The sequence below is a fragment of the Gossypium hirsutum genome, chromosome D01, assembly GCF_007990345.1.
Source record: "Gossypium hirsutum isolate 1008001.06 chromosome D01, Gossypium_hirsutum_v2.1, whole genome shotgun sequence".
Lineage (NCBI taxonomy): Eukaryota > Viridiplantae > Streptophyta > Magnoliopsida > Malvales > Malvaceae > Gossypium > Gossypium hirsutum.
The window spans coordinates 25,116,450-25,135,484 of record NC_053437.1 but is presented as its reverse complement, the minus strand read 5'-3'; the positions used below and the strand labels follow the sequence as shown (position 1 = coordinate 25,135,484).

At 31.6% G+C, this 19,035-nt stretch overlaps 1 protein-coding gene across 1 annotated transcript; it reads right to left on the bottom strand.

Moving 5' to 3' along the window:
* Positions 1-627: 627 nt before the first annotated feature.
* Positions 628-1,554, bottom strand: LOC121213631 (classical arabinogalactan protein 4). The gene has a single exon (XM_041086451.1). It carries the CDS (start codon positions 1,301-1,303, stop codon positions 866-868), a length of 438 nt encoding a protein of 145 aa, XP_040942385.1. The 5' UTR covers positions 1,304-1,554; the 3' UTR covers positions 628-865.
* Between the last annotated feature and the right edge of the window lie 17,481 nt (positions 1,555-19,035).

The window sequence follows — 19,035 nt, the reverse complement described above, 5'->3', positions numbered from 1 at the left end:
AATATAAAAATACTTTTAAAATAATTTTTTAAAAAAACTGTTTTATTAAATTTATAACTTAATTGAAAATCGAATACGTGACATCAATAATATCAAACTCTTAATAATATAGTATACATAAATTGACACAAGTTTATATAAAATCAAATAAAACTTTGATAAAAGTGGTGTAATTGGGACTTTGATTCGAGTTACTTTATGTTACTTTAAAATAATTTATTAACTTTTTTCCAGAAGAAATAATTATAAAAATATTGATTATTATTTTAAAAACTATGAATAGTATATGGGAAATATGTTGGCCCATTAAAAACAGCTGTGACCACGTGACACTTGTTTATCCCCATGCCTCCCCCGCCCAAACCCAACCTGCCTACCCCAAACTAGCAGAAGACAAGTGAACCCCAGAAATGGTTTTTTAATAAAAAATAGTACAACACCAATCCAGCTGTCCTTCGACCATATTAACACTAAATCGGTCATAAAAAAGACAAGACACCAGCCCTCTTTCCACGTTTGCACTTTTCATCACTCACTCTTGTGTCTTTCATTTTTTTCCTCAACCCTTAATTAGTTTACTCTTAAACGTTAATTAGAAAAACAAACTTAAATAAATAGAGAAAAAAATACATAAAAATATATAACTAATCATAATAATTATAATAACAATCGAGAGTAAGCCATCATCATATCTCAACCGTCAAAATAGCAACACGCTATCATGATATAAAATCATCATCACCGTCAAAATATAAATAAAAATAAATAAAAACAAAAGAAATACACTACTAAAAATAAGAAATTAACAATGAGCCTAAAATAAAAATCATCAAATCCAAATCCTGTCCTCCCCCGAAAGTCAGATCTAAATCAACAAAGCAGCAAAAACGACTGCAACGGCAGATCCGGCGACGGTGACCCTGTTCAAAGCGGCTGCACTCGTAGGAGAAGTGGGAGAGCTGCCTGGTGTATCGCTGATGGAGTTTGTGGGAGAAACAGCGCTAGCGGGAGAGCCAGCGGGAGAGCCAGCGGGAGAACCAGCGGGAGAACCAGCGGGAGGAGCTGGGGGAGAAGTGGTGGGAGAGGAAGTTGGTGAAGATTCAGGGGCTGAAGACGGGGGAGTGGATGTTGACGGCGGAGATGCGGTTGGTGTAGTGGTTGGAGACATGGTTGGAGAAACCTTGGGAGCCGGAGTAGGGTTAGAAGACGGCGGTGACTTGGTTGGGGCCGAGCTAGGAGCCTGACCAAGTGCGCAACTAACTATGAGAGCTAATAGGACAAAGCAAGCAAAGGTTTTAGCCATTGTAGAGTTTTAAGAGAAATACGAAACAGAGAATAATGAGCCTTTTAACAGAGGAAGCGGCAGTCGGGTAAAGAAAGAAGAGAGAGGAAACGAGATATATATAGAAGGTTAAGGCCTTGGGGGAGGGGTTTGACAGACTTTTTCATATGTCTTCTAAAACTTTGGAGTTTTCTTATGTTTTTTCTATTAAGCCCATTTATTTATTATTAATTTCAATTTAGTCCATTCTTCGGAATTCATTAAATCACTTTTTTTTTCTCATTTGAATAGTCCATCGATTCTTTTTCTTTTTCAGACTTTGAAACAAAGCAAAAGAGTTTTTGACTAGACTTCCTTTTTCTTAATTGTGTCTATATTTTTAACTTTTGTGAAATAAAGATCAGTAATTTATCAATTATTTTGTAAAAAAATTAGATCTGGTATGTTATTTTTATTAGATATACTAGAAATAATGTATTGAATACAGGTTTGTGGATAAATTACCCGTACCATGATTAATGAAGCACACCAAAAAAAGGTTACAAGCGGCATTTCACAATTCGTAAAAAGTACATGGAAGCAAGTGAAATCAATCTCCATAAAGAGTGACTTTCTTGTACTTTCAAGGTAAAAGACAAACACATCATTAACATACACGTGCCCCATTAGGATCTCAATCGGAGAATCCCAACCGTTTAACATCTCCTTTTTGTAAATTCCAAAACGCGTTGATTTTAAGCTTTCTAGATGAACGCTTAGTGAGCCTTAATTAGAGAAAATTGCCCTTTTTAAAACAAATTAGGGATTTAACTATTTTTCTTAAATTTAGGGAAATAAATTAAATTTTAAAATGAGAAAAAAAAAGCACTTTGTAATAAGCATTTTTTGTTAAGGTGACAGTCAGGAGCTAAAAGCGCACCTTGTAGGATATAAAAGAAACAAACAAATAATTTCATTTTTTTCATTGTTTTTTTATTTTTTGGTAAATTATAAATATTTATATATTATTGATATGAAATACAATAGAATACAATACAAACAATTTTTTTTTATTTTTCCTTAGGTTGTAAATAAGTATATTATTAATGTAAAATACAATAGAATATTTTTTTAATATAATTGGAATAAGTACCTTATGGATGAAAATTTTTAATATAATACAAATTAAAAGTTAACAAAGTAAATAATGATTTACATGAAAAAAACTTTAAAATAAACGGCATCGTCAACCCGAATGTGTGCCACAACCCTGTAGGTGTCGGTTGGAAGAAGGATTTCTTCATAGTTGGAGTTCTAGCTCCCCATCTTCTTCACCTTCATCTTCACCTTCACCTTCACCTTCATCTTCATCTTATTCCTTCGTGCTTGAGTGTATTTGCATCCTAGGTTCCCATTGTATATCGTTTGTTGTAGTAACAGGTGGTTACGAAGATGACCCACCTCGGTAGAACAATAATGTTGGGTTGTTTATCAACGAATAAGTGTATAGTGTCGTATACCCGGTTGCGAATAGAATGTTGGAATTGTCGACGATGGTAAATACCTCAATGTTGTTGTTGGCCTTGGTGTGCAATATGGTACTAAGGATAGAGGTGGTGCAAAAAAATATACTTGGAGAAGATGTTGACGCATGGTATAATGGTGCATAATATGGTGCTTGTGTAAAAAAAATGGGGTTAGTGAAAACAACAGAATAATATGAACCATACTGACCCGGTGGTGGTGTACCCATCAGTTCCTCATGTGATGTTGGAGCTGATGATGATTCCATCGAGGCATGTACTCTTGATTGCGACCTTATGTAGGAACATCTTGGCCTCCTACGATGATGTTGCCTATTTTTTTCCTCTTTCGACAGTAGATATGGCTTATTGCGATGTTTAAACCATGTCATGTAATCCAAATAGTTGCTCCGCTTCTTTCAAGTTGACAAGTTGTAATAATCACCTTAAATGTACCAGATTTTGAGATTTATCTAGCATTAGAAGACCCCCGATTAACCTCAGGATGAATGCTCGCGTGTATTGTTGTCTTTCAACGTCACTTGCGAGTTGTCGATATAATTAAAGTTGTCTTCTAACCATTTCATCTTTATCCGGCTATCACTAAACTTGTCTAGGACATTGGCTAATAGTTTCTCGCAAATTGTGCTCCAATCACCAACGCCCTCTACCCCTGTAACGATTGTCTCATCCACCGGTAAACCAAGTTGTAAAGCTATGTCCTCAAGTGTAATTATACACTTACCACACGAAAGATGGAATGTGTGTCTTGGGTCTCAATCTTTCCACCAAAGCGTTGATAACTACGGGATCCAATTTAGTCCCCCTGAGCATAAGAGACACATGCAAGAATCCCACCTCTTGTAAGTGTTGTTTAATAATATGTGGTGCCCTCGCACTTAAATTGTGTATGTACGCCTCGAGAATCCAATCTTCGATCTGATTATATAAATATAAAAAATTATTAATTAATAATGCTAACAACTTTATAATGAAATTAAGTAAAATTAAGAAATTTAATAATATTTTCTTATCATTTGCAATTGGACATTGAAAATGTATTCGTCATCCAAATGAATAAGTGACATTGCCATTATAAAAATCAATTTAAATAAAAGAAATTACAAAATATAAAATTAAAACAATAAAGAATTTGAGAGAAATTGAATGAAAATTTGAGAACTAAATAGTTAAGAGAATTGAGAGAATAGATGAATTGAGAGAATAAGATTAGAATGCAAAAGAAAGAAAATGAGTTGGATTTATATAGCAAATAAACTAACTGTTAAAAAAATTTAATCATTTGAAAAATTTTAACTGTTGGATTTTTTACTGTTGGATGAAAACACATCCAGCAAGATACCTTTTTAGATGATGTGGCATCAAAGACAATGAAAGCGCGCCCTACAAGGCACGTTTTCTATTTTTCTCTCCAAAATCAATCTATTTCTCTAAATTTAGGGAAAATGGCCTAAATCACTAATTAACTTTTAAAAATGACATCTATCTAATTAACTCGCTTAACAATTGTTGGTAAAAATTTTGTGTTTTTATTTTTTGAGGGTTTAAAGTAGAAGAATACTAAAAAAAGAAACATGTTACAACAATTAAATACATAAAATAAATATTAACTATTGAATTTATCACAGTATTTACGCTTTATCATATTATTGAATATTAGATTTACCCACTCGGTGAATGTTTATAAAATAATTATTTAAATTAGTGGATGATTTTGTTTTCGTATAATTTGTTATCTTTTTTTGATATATTTATTGTGACTTAATTTTGATTTTTTTTATTTTTTTTATTCGTTAGATTGTTGTTATGGAGTTTTTTTTTAAGTTATTACTTAAATATACTAAACATAGTCAAACATATAAATAGTATTAAAGTTTAATACGTTATTTTCATACGTACTTTAAAAAATATATCAATTGAGTATTGGTTCAGTTCACACTATTATTATTACAATAATCATGAAGACGTGGTTTTTTTTACATAAATAATATTAAAAAATAAATATTAACTGAAATGGGTCATATAAATAACTAAAATGGGATGTTTTGAATAGGTACTGTCGGTGCTGCTTGACCAATTGGCGACACCATCCCACTTCCTCCCACCTAATCATTAGGCCATCATAAGGGTGTTTTTTTTAAAAGGATTTTTTTTAATATCACCATTGTGTCAAGCAGCACCGGTATGTATTTTTGAAAAACACCCAAAGAAATATGGGTACACCAGGTTTCCAAAAATATATATTAATGGTGTTGTCATCATGTCAGAAGGCACCAGAGAGATTTTAAATTATTTTTGATTAGGTCAAAAAGAAAAAGCCTGAAAGCACAAAAAAAGAGAGCAGAAAACTAAAAAAAAATGCACCAGTCTAATGGCCTGCTGCAGATGTGACCGGACGATCATGAGCTCCCTTGCCTTTCCACTTTCCAACCTTTTTTCTTTCTTTCTTTTTCAACCTTTTTTTTTCAATTTTTTTCTATTTAGTATATAAAATGGGGTTTGGAAGGTTTGTGTTTTGTTGAAGTATTTTGTAGCAATTACAGAGAAGAAAAGAAGGAAGAAAATTTGTTTAGTAAAGGAGGAGAAAAGAGAAAAGAAAAGAAGGAAGATATGTGTTTTACATTACAAAAATAAAGTTTGAGTTTATAAGACTAGTTTGTAATTATTTTTATGTAATTATATTTCTATAGTAGGATCTAATTTTATTAAATAAAAGTTAATTTTAATTTATTTTACAAATTTAGTATTGAAGATGGATAACCAATTCTTCATATACGTTTATTTTGATGGAATAATTTTACAAAAAATTGTTGATTATGTATTTGAATCTTGCTAGCAAATAGGAATGAAGTTTAATAAGAATGTGTCTGTCGATGATATGAAAGAAAAGATTAGTGAAAAATTTTGTTGATATTGCGGCAGGAGGATGTCGAGACTATTTTACAAATTTCCAGTTTTGTCAAATCCTATCAAATTTATCGAGATGAAACTTTTAGACGATGAAGACGTGGAGACAATGGTTGCACTTTATTGCTTGACTAGAAAGGTGAACACTGAACAGGTTCGATTGTTTCTTGATTTAGTGGATGTGGAGCTAGTTCAAGATGTCACTCAATTAAGTCAACAATAAGAAGTTTAAGACCCGTGTATGGAGGTTCTAAGAGCGTCTGTCGATATACGATCATTTGTATACGGGTTTAACATCGATCTTAATTTGGATAAGCAGAACAGTATAGTGGTGGAGCGGCATCGACATGGGCCAAAAATCCACACCATGACCGGACTGCGTATGACAACTTTAATCTAAGTCCCTGTTTACAGATACATCTAGTCGTGATTAAGACCGATGCAGATGGTGAAAATGAATTCGATAATGATGGTCGTTGATCATGAGGGTAAAGATTTTAGTGACCTCGATCTAGATGAGGTCCCAGATGATATTGACGATGAAGGTGCAGACGATGGTGAAAATATTTATGCCCATTTGGTTGGGAACTCGAGTTGTAACAACCCGATTTATAGGTCTAGTCAAAACAGTGGTTTCGGGATCACAAATTTAAAGTTTAAAATTTTATTTTATTATTATTTTAATATCTAAATTATGATATTATGATTGTGCAAAAATTTCATGAAGAAATTTCATCAATTGGGTGCTTAATTTGATAAAATGACTAAATCGCATAAAGTGCAAAAGTTGCGTTCTATATGCTAAAGGTGTCTAATAGCTATAGAATTTTAAATTAAAGGTCCTTATGTGATAAATAACCCATTATTGAGATATTGGATGTTAGTGGAGTGGCATTTGGTGTAGTTATTAAGGTTATTAAAGGTTAAATAAGTAAAAAGACAGTATATGTTAAATTAAATAAAACAAATTGTGTCATCTTCTTCCACTATCCATCTTCACCGAAGTTTCAAGCTAAAATCAGCCATGGGAGAGCTTGTTATTCGGCCAAACTTTGAAGACAAATTGGTGAGTGGTTTTTGCTCGGTTTTTAATGCTAACCCGTACCTCTGTTTCTAAAACTGTTAAAGATTTTGTGAATTGCCATTGTTGAATACTTGAGCTCTTTGATAGTTTTTGATGAAATATGAATATTTGATGTTATATTTTCATCTTTTATAAAGTGATTTTTTGATAAAAATGTCAATTAGAGATTAAATTGTGAAATATGGAAATTTAGTGATTAAAATGTGAAATAAATTGAAAATATGGGCTGCTAGTGATATATGGAAAATTTTGCTAGCTTGGATTTGTGTTTAATTTCCTGAAATTGTGATTTTGTGTGATAAGGACTAAATTGTAAAAATGTGAAATTATGGGGGCAAAAGTGTAAATATGCTTTAAGGTAAATTTTGGATTAAATTGAATAAAGAGATAATTAAATAAGCTGATTTTGATTTAGATCGAGAAAAGCGAAATACGGATCTAGATTGGAGAAAAGATAAAGTATCGGACCAGTCGATTCGTTCCGTCGTTTTAGCAATCGAGGTAAGTTCGTATAATCGAACTTCAGTGTATGTTTATGTAATTGATGAATGATAGTATGAATGTATTCATATAATCGATTTAATTGTGGAACTTAAATTAAATGTTCGAAATAAGTAAAAATGCAGGATCAAACACAATTGTTTCGTAACGAAAGACGAATTGGCGGAAAAGACCATGGTTGGACCATGGCTTTACATGATTTTGTATAAGACCATAGTTGGGCTATGGCTTCGATAAATGAGACTTTGTGTAAAACCATGTCTGGGATATGGCATCGATATATGTGATTACGTGTCAGACCATGTCTGGGACATTGGCATCGTTATGTGATTTCGGGTAAGACCATATCTGGGATATTGGCATCAATATATGATTCGTGTAAGAAAATTGTTGGGCTATTGGCATCGATATGTGATAACATGTAAGACCATATCCGGGATATGGCATTGTATGTGATATACAAGACTTCCGAGTATCTTTAACGATTCTGAATGGTTCATCACGCAAAGTTAAGACAAGAATGAAAGTTCAATTGAATTAAGCAACACATGTATGTTCAAAACCTACGTGAGAGTTAAATGAAGGTAATTTAATTAGAATTATTAGTGTATAATTATATTTTATGCCAAAATGTGTTTATTTGGCTATAATGAGGTATTAATTGAATGATATGTGTGATATGAGCAATGATTGAGTTAATGATATGAATATGGCTCATTGAGTGAGAATTACAATTATTTAACGATAGTTTACATGATTCTTTCGGCTATAGAAATGTGATGAATAATGGATCAAATAAAGCTATTTATTGTTGCTTATGTATTTGTAAATGAGAATGAAGTGATAAGAAGTTTAAGAGGCATACGAGCTTTGAAATGAATAAACTCGTGGAAATCTTGTTTAATAATGTGCATGAATATGAGGTAGAATTGTGAAATCAAATGAGCTATATTATGACTTGATGCAATTGTTTGTAATGTGGTTATTTAGTAATATGAGTTATTATATTAAGAGCTTACTAAGCTTTATAGCTTACTTAGTGGTTTTTTTATGTTTTACAGTGTTTGAGACGTTCGCTCGGGTTGGAAGTCGACAGAGATTGCATGACACTATCCAGTTAATAATTTTGGTATTTATATACTTTGTGACTTGGTTATATGGCATGTATAGGCTATGGTTATTTTGTATAGGCCATGGTTATTTTGTATAGGTTATGGTTATTTTGGTTTACTATGGAAAGTGTATTTGGCCATATGGTTTGGCATGTTTTAAGTATGTATTTGGTTATTTTGTATAGGCTAGTTTCTAATATGTTTGGTTTTGATGATATATATATAGTTAGCCATGCAAAAATTAGCGTGATTATAATGCTAATGGTTGTGTAAATTTGATCATGGTATAAGCACATTTCGGTAAGTATGTTCCATGATATGTATGAATGGTGTTTTGGTTATATGTCTTGGTTCAGTAATGATATGAATGACTTATAAGTAGCTCATTTAGTAAGCTTGATACATGATTTAATTGTATTTGTGATTGGTCTTGTGATTTGGGTTGGAATGGTTAAGTATGCACATATGGTATGCTTGTTTGAGTGAGTTTTTAGGTACGGCTCATGATGGAAATGGTATGAATTTTTTTGAAGCTAATTTGATGACCAAATATAGGATTAAATTATTCGGTTGTGTATATGAAATTTTGGCATGATACATAGTATATGAAATTGGCATGTTTAAATTCGATTATTTTACTTAGAAAATTACTAAAGTTAGTTGAGTAAGTAGTGTATGGATTGGTTATACTTACAATTGAGATTTGATCATTTGGGTAATGCTTGTAGGAATTTGTATAATTTTGCCCATTTTGCAACATAGTATGGTTCAACTTAAGCTAGTATGTGCATGTACAAAGCTCATAACTAATATATTTAATATTAGTTAATATTAGGAATTGATCTTGCTAGTTGTGGCTTAAATATGCACGCGTGAGAAAGCTTATAAAATGGATGTATTGTTGTAAGCTAAGTATATGAAAGTGACATATAATTGATAACTATTTAGGTATCTAAATGCCTTATTATATAGTCATAAGGTTTGACTAATAGAATTATAATGTATATGTACTATGATATGATGTTTTATAATAGTAAAATATGTTTGGTTAGTTGGTTAAGTGGTACACATGTATGATTGTTATAAATTGATGACCATATGGTTTGAATTTGGTAATTATGGAACTAGTTCAATTTGGTTTCTTGTGAGTTAGATTAATGAAAAATTTGATTTGGTAATCGAATTGAAATTGGTTGAATTTTGAGATATGCTTTATTTGTGATATATGACTATTAAAGTATGATTGATTTGGATTGGCTTTATGATTCATATGTTCGAATTTAGTACAAATGATTTGTGGACATTCGAGTTTAGTAATGTTATAATTGTATCTTGATAATTTGGTACATGAAAGTAAAATATGACTTTGATGTATGCTAGTTAATATTACTTATTGTATGTTTAGAAATGAATGACTACTTTGAGATGTATTTTGGTTAGTAATACTTCGTAACCCTAATCTGATGATAGATACAAGTTAGGGGTGTTACACGAGTCGTGGCATTATGATACGCAATGACCTTAGGGTCTACATGTCGAGCATAAATCCCAATGCGATGCATGCATCTAAGTTGTTCGTAAATTGAATGAGTTATTCATGGGCTAAGAATTCGCGAACAAGGATGACTACATATTTCTTATTAAGGGGTATAGCATGAAGAAGTCGGTTGACCACAAAGTCGTTGTGTCTAAATCGACATTATATGTTGGAGTGTTAAAGGTCGACAGAAGGGTGTAACTAACGTGTACGAGTTGCATTTATCTAGAGGTCCCAACTATGGGAGATCCAAAAATTTGTTGGGCCTCATACATGCACTTCTGCACGTATAATACAATATCATTACAAACTTGATGCAAAACTATCTGCAACTACATCATGACACTGGTGAAGAACATGGCCGCCATTCTTGTATCGGTCTTAATTACCAAAATGGAAGAACAGTTTCAGTTTCGAGTGTCATACCGAAAGGCATGGTTGGCTAAACAAATGGATATAGAGCAGTTGTACGGAGATTGAGATATGTCGTACAATAAACTTTAGGGGTGGATAGTCGTTATATAGGAGTACGTGCTAGAGACTATCGTTAACTTACAAACGTTGCCTTTTTACGGCCCAGATGATCAACTAAAACCGAGGAGAATAATTTTTCACCGAATATTTTAGACATTCGGTCCTTGCGAAGCGTTTCCCCACTACAAGCCATTTGTGTAGGTTAATGGGACCTAGTTGTACAGGAAATATACGTAGATCCTCCTTATTGCGGTTGCACAAGACAAGAACCAGAACGTGCTATAGATAGCATTTGTCATTCTAGAGTCGGAGCACATGGAATCGTGGTAAGTTTTCCTAACGAACTTGCGAAAGTATGTTGTTAGACAAGACAACATTTGTATCATTTCCAATAGATCAAAGGAGCTAGTTGTCACTATTAGACGTTTCGATACTCCATAGAGGTCCGTCTACTACATCCGCTACATTGCGATGAACTTCTAAAGGAGCTTAAAAATGTGGATTGGAACAAACAAGTCGTGAACATAGGTAATTCTCAATTTCATTTTTTAATACATTTACAAACTATGTAACGAAATATAACATGTCTTAATGGAATACATACGCAGGGTACGAGTTAGAACACCACCGTTTCAGACAGAGGCTGGTGAGGCTTCAGGCTGATATGAACGGTGAAACGAATCATATATTACAAGAGTGGTTTGAGAGTATAGAGATATGACAATGGGCTCAAATTTTCGATAATGGATCTTGATATGATCATATGACCACCAACCTAGTAGAGGCCATTAACTCCATCTTGAAGCATACACAACATCTTTCAGTTTCATCTATTTTCTTAGCTACGTCCTACAGGCTAGCAACCTTGATGCTAAGAATGAGGCTTAAACAAGTAAATCAGATAGAGGTGAGACACGCGTATGTCGAGAAGGTTGGGAAGGCGATGGATGTAAACACCTGGAGAGCGAGGTTGATGCATATAGAATTATATTCTTAACAATTAGAAACTTTTCAGGTGATAGAGTTTGTTGGTTGTCAACCAGGTATCCCGCCTAGGTCCTATAGAGTTGATCTTCAAAACAGGTGGTGCGACTGCAAGAGGTTCCAGACTCTTCGATACCTGTGCGTGCACATCGTTGCAGCTTGTGCAGACGCCTCAATCTATATCGAACAATATATTGATAAAGTGTACATACTAGAACACACATTGCGTATTTGGGGAAACGAGTTACTCACCTTGCGGGATTTGTTGACATGGGAAGTGCCTTAATCAACTTTCTAGTTGGTCCCAAACTTTGGGCTACGTAGGAAGCCCAAAGGTCGACCTTAAATGTTGCGGCCTATACAGAACAATTAGTCATAGTTGAAACAATTGCCCGCATCAAAACTACCATCCTAAACAATCGTCACAGTCGAGTGGAATATGAATTTATGTACCCCATGTTTAAATGTATCTTAAATATTTTTATCAATATAATGACTTTTCCTATATGTTTTAAAAATTAAGTATCGATACCCTTGTCATAGTATTAATACCTTTCTCAAAGTATCAGTACCTTTGACAAGGCATCGATACCATTTTATGGTACGATGTTTGAAAAATTAAGGGAAAATTTTTGCCTAAGTATCAAATCTATTACTTAATTCCTTGCACAAAAGCCAAAATCCAACCAATCCAATTCACAATTCAACTACATAAGCTTAATCTCAATTTCAACAACCACATTCACAAAAACATGTTTAAGTATATATATATATATATTTTTTTTAAAAAAACACTTTATTAATATAAGCCTGTTGTTATATTGAAATACTGAAAAAAAATTAAACTGTACAATAGAAAAATTTTATAATTTGAATTACAATGCTTATTCATAGTTAAAAATAATTATGTTTACATGTATCAAAATTGATGGTTTGATGGAGTTGTCTGTGGGGTGAACCATCTTGGTGCCTTTTGTTGGCATCGGGGGTGTTCGCACCAGTCAACGTTCTCCTCACTCGAACCTACATTCTCATCTTCCATAGATGAGCCTTGGGGTGTATTGAACAAACTCGAAAAATCATATGTCCCAAAAGTTTTCCCAAAAGGGGTGGAGTACTACATCATTGATGACCTTGGTTGCTGATGACCAAAACTACAACCAGGCATCTCCGGGTGATATGTGTAGCCTGACAACTCTAGAACAAAAATGTGTATATGACTTTACAGGTTTGAGCTCGGGCTCAGGTTGGGGAACAGGAGGCAGATGACCTCATCGACTTTTTTGGTTCCCTCGTCAGTGAATATGTTTAAGGACTATCATCAATTGGTCACCAAATAAATACGGCAACCCATTCTCTATGTATCAATGTTAGTAGTCGATCAAGGGAGTGAAATTAAAAAAAATACGAATCCAACCAAGACCTTTTTTCAATCCGGGCATTTTACAATGCAATATATTATTGATGTTCTAATGCCCAATTCTTTGCATCTTTTTCCTTATTGTTAATTTCATGGGCATTGTCGAAAATCTGTGGAACGTCTAAAACATCTTGATTGCACCCGAATTGTTGTAGAACTCGATCCTTGTGAGTGAAAAATTCAACACGGGTGCGTTAATGCACCACATGAGTGAGTTGACGTGAGCCGGCAGAGGAATGACAACTGCAACGTCCGATGCTTTATATGGCATCCACACAAACTGCACAATTAATAACATGGTACATGAGTAAAACAACATAAATAAATAAAGTAATTATATGACATTAACATAATTTTATTTTAGGGAAAAAAATACTCCTTCCCTGACATGTGCCTCAATCTTCTATCGGTAGACAATGAGGGTTTTTTTAGTTCTAGATACCTGGACAAGTATACCATCTAAAAATAAAGCAAACTTGTTAGAATATATTTTCATAAAAAAATTTTGATCAAAGTTTTTTTTTTACCTATTTACAAGTTGGAACACATGTGTTTGGTGACCTATTGATGTCAGAAACGACATCCTGTACAATGTTCAGGACTGCATCAATATATGTTCAGGACTACATCAATATCAGGCATTCTTGCCAGACAAAGCTCACGATACAATGTTACTAAGACTACTGAGTCCCAACTGTATGAATTGGTAGCTTCCAAAACAGACAATAGAGGCAAGTACATGAAGTGGACTTTATTATTTACGTCCAACATAAGTACCCCCTAACAACTATAGTATATTCACCCGAGCAACGTACATATTCTCCCACTCAATGGCACTACTCGATAAGGTTTCAAAATTTTCCTTCAACCAGGAAAATTTCAAAATCATAAGTCTAGTTTCACCATCATCGAACGACAGTCCAAACAAGTGATAACAGACCGTCGTAAATTCGAACACTTTACTTGAACTCGTGACTACATAATCGTCAACTGAGAGCCTATGTTGCAATGCAACATATTCTAGGGTGATGGTGCACTCCCCACACGCCAAACGAAATGTTTGTGTCTCTGGGTGCCACTGCTCAACCAAGGCGGATATTAAGTTGATCCTTAACTCAAACATCCGGAGCAATGCCGCTGATCCAAATTTGGCGACTCCAAGTATGGCATAACCTATTCGTCCAACTGGTAACTTGGTCCCTTGACACGCGCCCTCAACATGTGGTACTCACTCTGACCATATTAAATTACCGCATTAGTTAAAATTTTCCAATTAAATAAAAATGACATGCAACTTTATAAATATACTTGTAAATAACAAATAATAAATTTTTTTACTAGCACATTAATCACCATTGTTGTGTGATCATTTGCTTTAATCAAAGAATCAATTTCGATATTTGCATAAACAATAAAAAATTTAATCGTGACTGAACTAATAAACAATTTAGAAATAACAAAATTAATTTTTAAATATTATTTTTTGTAAAATAAAAATTATTTTTTAATATTAAAATATACAAATTATTATTTAAAAAAACATATACTACTAAAACTATCTTAATATATCCATAAACCTTAAACACAAATCTAATCTTTAAAATAAAAATATAATGTTAAAAGTTAAATCTAAAAATTAACAATAATCTAATCTAAAATATAAAAATATATCTTTTTTTAAATTTATTATTACCCAAAAAATAAAAAAAAATATCTTAATTATTATAACTTTTTCTCCCTAAAACTCCAAAAAAAAAAAGCTTTCTTTCAAAATATATTAAACCTTTTTTTGGGTAATTTACCAATAAAAGCCCTTTTTTCAAAATTTACCGAAATGGGCCAACTATTTAATTATTTACCGGAATGGTCCATTTTCCGCGAAATCGCGTCCACGTCAGCACGATGTCAGGGTACGTGTCAGGAAATCGCGTCCACGTCAACGCGACTTACTGATGTGGACACAAATCGCGCCCTAGATGACGCGATTTGCTGACGTGGCATGAACAATTTATGTTTTTTAGCTTGAAAAACTTTGAAAGGCCATAACTTTTGGCTCGGTTGTCCGATTGAGACGATTTTTTTATTTCGAATAACTTTTCGAGATGTACGCGCTTCGGCGGTTTGCCGCAGTTTTCATCGAAAAAGATCATTTTTTGCCCCTAAATTTTGATTTTTCGGTTTAAAATTAAATTTTGAAACATTCAAATCATTATTTTCCTTATTTATTTGAAGTAAACACTGGATCTTTTTTTACAGAATTGTTGCATTTATTTGAATCTTTTTTGTACTTGTTGCATTTATTTTTTTAATCAATTAACTGGGCCCATTTCGGTAAATTTTTAAAAAATAGGGCTTTTTTTGGTATTTTACCCAGTTAATTGATTAAAAAAATAAATGCAACAAGTACAAAAAAGATTCAAATAAATACAACAATTCTGTAGAAAAAGATCCGGTGTTTACTTCAAATAAATAAGGACAATAATGATTTGAATGTTTCAAAATTCAATTTTAAATCGAAAAAATTGAATTTAGGGGCAAAAAAGATCTTTTTCGACGAAAACTGCGGCAAACCACCTTCTGTTTGCCAGCGCGTAGATCGAGAAAAGTTATTCGAAATAAAAAAAATCGTCTCAATCGGACAACCGAGTCAAAAGTTATGGCCTTTCAAAGTTTTCCAAGCTAAAAAACATAAACTATTCATTCCACGTCAGCAAATCGAGTCCTCTAGGGCGCGATTTGTGTCCACGTCAGCAAGTCGCGCTGACGTGGACGCGATTTCGCAAAAAATGGACCATTCCGGTAAAAAATTAAATAGTTGGCCCATTTCGATAAATTTTGAAAAAAAGGGCTTTTATTGGTAAATTACCCCCTTTTTTTCTCTCCCTAAAATCTGCTTTCTGGCTTTTTTTTTATTTTTTTTGCTTTCATGCCTTTTTCATAACCTAGTAAAAAATCATTTAAAATTTCCTTGATGCATCCTGATACAATGGTGGCACCATTAAAAAATATTTTTTTGAAAGCCCGATATACTCGTATTGCTTTTGGTATTTTTTCAAAATTGTATACCAGTGTCGTTTGATACAGTGGCGATACCAAAATTTAAAAAAAAAACTAATGATGACCTGATGATTTGGAGGGAAAGTGGGATAGTGTCGCCGGTGTGTCAGGAGGCACTGTTCAAAACAACCCATTTTCGTAAATGATTATTATTTTTGACCCATTTTCTTAATTATTTATATTTTATATTATTTATGTAAAAAAGCCTAAAGACGTGGGTTTTAAGGATGGCAATAGAGCGAGACAAGGGCGGATGTTGTAAAATCCACTAACACTCCACTATGAATGTATAATCTTGAAAACCACTACCACCTCATGAATATTGGATGCACCCATCCTCACCCCTCACTCCACTTCAATTTAAATTTTATAATCTTGAAAACCACTACCACCTCATGAATATTGGATGCACCCATCCTCACCCCTCTCACTCCACTTCAATTTGATTTTTCCTACTTTTTAAAATATTTTTAATCTTTTTAAATGCAAATAAATATTTAATCATATTTCTTCAAAAATATTTAAACATAAAACATATGGACTTTTTCTATAATACATTTTTACCATTTCAATAATTATATATATACAAGGATAAAGTTGTAATTTTATATAGTGGAATGAGGAGGGACGGGGCGGAGCAAGCAATTACTATAATCGCTCCATACCATTTGTCCAAAAAAAAAAATCCATTACACCCCACCTTATGTCCACTTTTTAAAAGGAAAATCCACCCCATTCAGAGTAGATCGGTTTAGAATCTATGGGGCGGTTTAAGTTTTGCCATCCCTAAGTTCAAGCGTGCTTGAACACATTATTCCTCTAATTTAAAGTAGTGTTTGGTACTGTCCCATGTTATGGTTGTAATGGAATGTGATTCCTTGGAAAGTAATTGCTGGAAGTGTGATTGTCAGTAAAGTAACTTTACAACATTTTGTATACATTAAAAGTTATTGATTAAAATCCCGAAAATGTTATATTATCACGCTTACTAAATACTTTCCTAGAAATGTAATTATAATATATGGATTTACCCTTACTAAGTAAAACATTCAAGTATTTAGTTTTTACAATAAACTTTATTCTTAACAAATATTTAGATTAAATATTTAATTTTAAAACTTAATTGATAATTTTTACATTTTTTTTCAAAGTCCCAATGTAACATAATTTATTTTGGATATTGTAAAAAAAAATGATTTACTTGAATATAATACATAACTGCTTTGAAATTTAATTAATCACTTGTCTTATCTATTCTACTCCTAAATGGGCTGCCAATCATTTATTTATTCTAAAAAAATCATTCCAGTAGGCAATAAAACATAATTTAAAGGTAAATCATCTAAAAAGGTTATGATCATCTTACAGCTAAACTTAAATTTTAATTGTTTTTTCTTTTGCTTGGAAAGATTTATAAATAGTATAATAAATTGAATTTTGAATTAATATATAGAAAGAAAAACAATAAAAAATAAATATAATATTTAAACAATATAACGTACAGGTGATTAAATATGCATCTAAAAAATAAAATCAAGAAAAAAAACTTACTTTGAAAAATCAATTGAAATAGTAGAGAAAATGAAATAGTAGGAAGAAGGAATGAGACAATAACATTTTTTCTTATGAAGGAAGGAGGCAATAACATTTCTAATTCATTAAATTCTCAAGAAAATTATTACTTTCTATCCTATCAAGCGGTATCTAAAAATTATGAAGAGTAATAAGTAAAAGTAATCATGGTAAGAAGAAAATAATACATTATTTTAATTTATTATTTGTATGAGAAATATTAGAAAAAAAAATAAAGTTATGAAATATTTTACTTTAAGAAGAAAAGGAAATTCTCGTAGATTTTGAATATATTTATGAACAAAATTTCCGCTTACGGGTATGATTGGCACGTTGTTGGTCCAATTTATTAGTCATGGGGACTATCATTTTCAAATTTAGTAAAAAAAATGAAAAAAAATCATTGCTGGAAAACGTTTTCTTTTCTAATTAATTTATTAATGTTTCTGTATCCCAAAAAAAGTATTAATGTTTCCTTCTATATTGTAATTGTACAGTCGTTTCTTTTAAAGGAATAATTACACCGTTATAAATACAATATATTTTGTTCTAATAATTAAATTTCTAATAAAATTTGAATTTTTATGTTTTATTTTAATAATTTATAATATTTTTTTACTTACAATAGTAACATATATACTACATTTTTATTAAATTAATTTTTTATAACATTTTGTTGTCTCGTATTTTAAATAAAATTATAGCTATTTCATATAAGTAAATTTATTAACTACATTTTGTTAAATAAAAATATCTTAGCTAAGATGTTATTTTGATAAAATATTTAAATTTCACATAAAAATATATTAATCATATTTTTAAATAAAAATAATATTTAATAAATAGAATTAAAGATATCAATTCAATTAATTATTAAATTTTCTAATTAAATATTCTACTATGAATATGAAGCATCAAAAATTTATAAACCAATTACTTAACTTTGTAACACATTATTAATTAATTCTTTGCGAATGTAAGCATTATATTGGCATCAAGATAATGTAATCTACCAAACTTGTTTAAAAAATTTTTAAATTTTTATGTTGTTGTTTTAATAGTTTTATTCAATTTATTAATAAAATATAAATATAATTAAAAATTATAATTTTAAATTAAATATAATTTTATTTTCTTTATGCTGAAAAAATAAGTATAATATCTAAATATTATTATAAGTGTATAACAGTTAAATTTCGTAAACGAAAAAAATAAAAAAGAATCGATAGTAAAAGTGAAGGTGCACGCAAACGCAGTTAAGACTAGAAAAAAAAAAACTTCTTCTTTTGTTGTAATTAAATAAAGATTCTATTTTACATGGATATCACAAAACTCGTATAAGATTGGAGCATATATAAAATAGAGTACAGTTTAATTAAAAATTTCACTTAGCATTAAACTCCTTAATGAAATGGGTTGGTGGAATTTGAGGACTGATCTAAAAATAGTTTAGGTGTTGATGTTGAATCAATTAGTGGGATGGATATTTTTATTTTGATATTGGTATTATAAACTTTTTTTAGAATTAATTAATATTTTGTTTTTAATTTATCGGTGCTGTTATATTTATAGAAACAGAAAT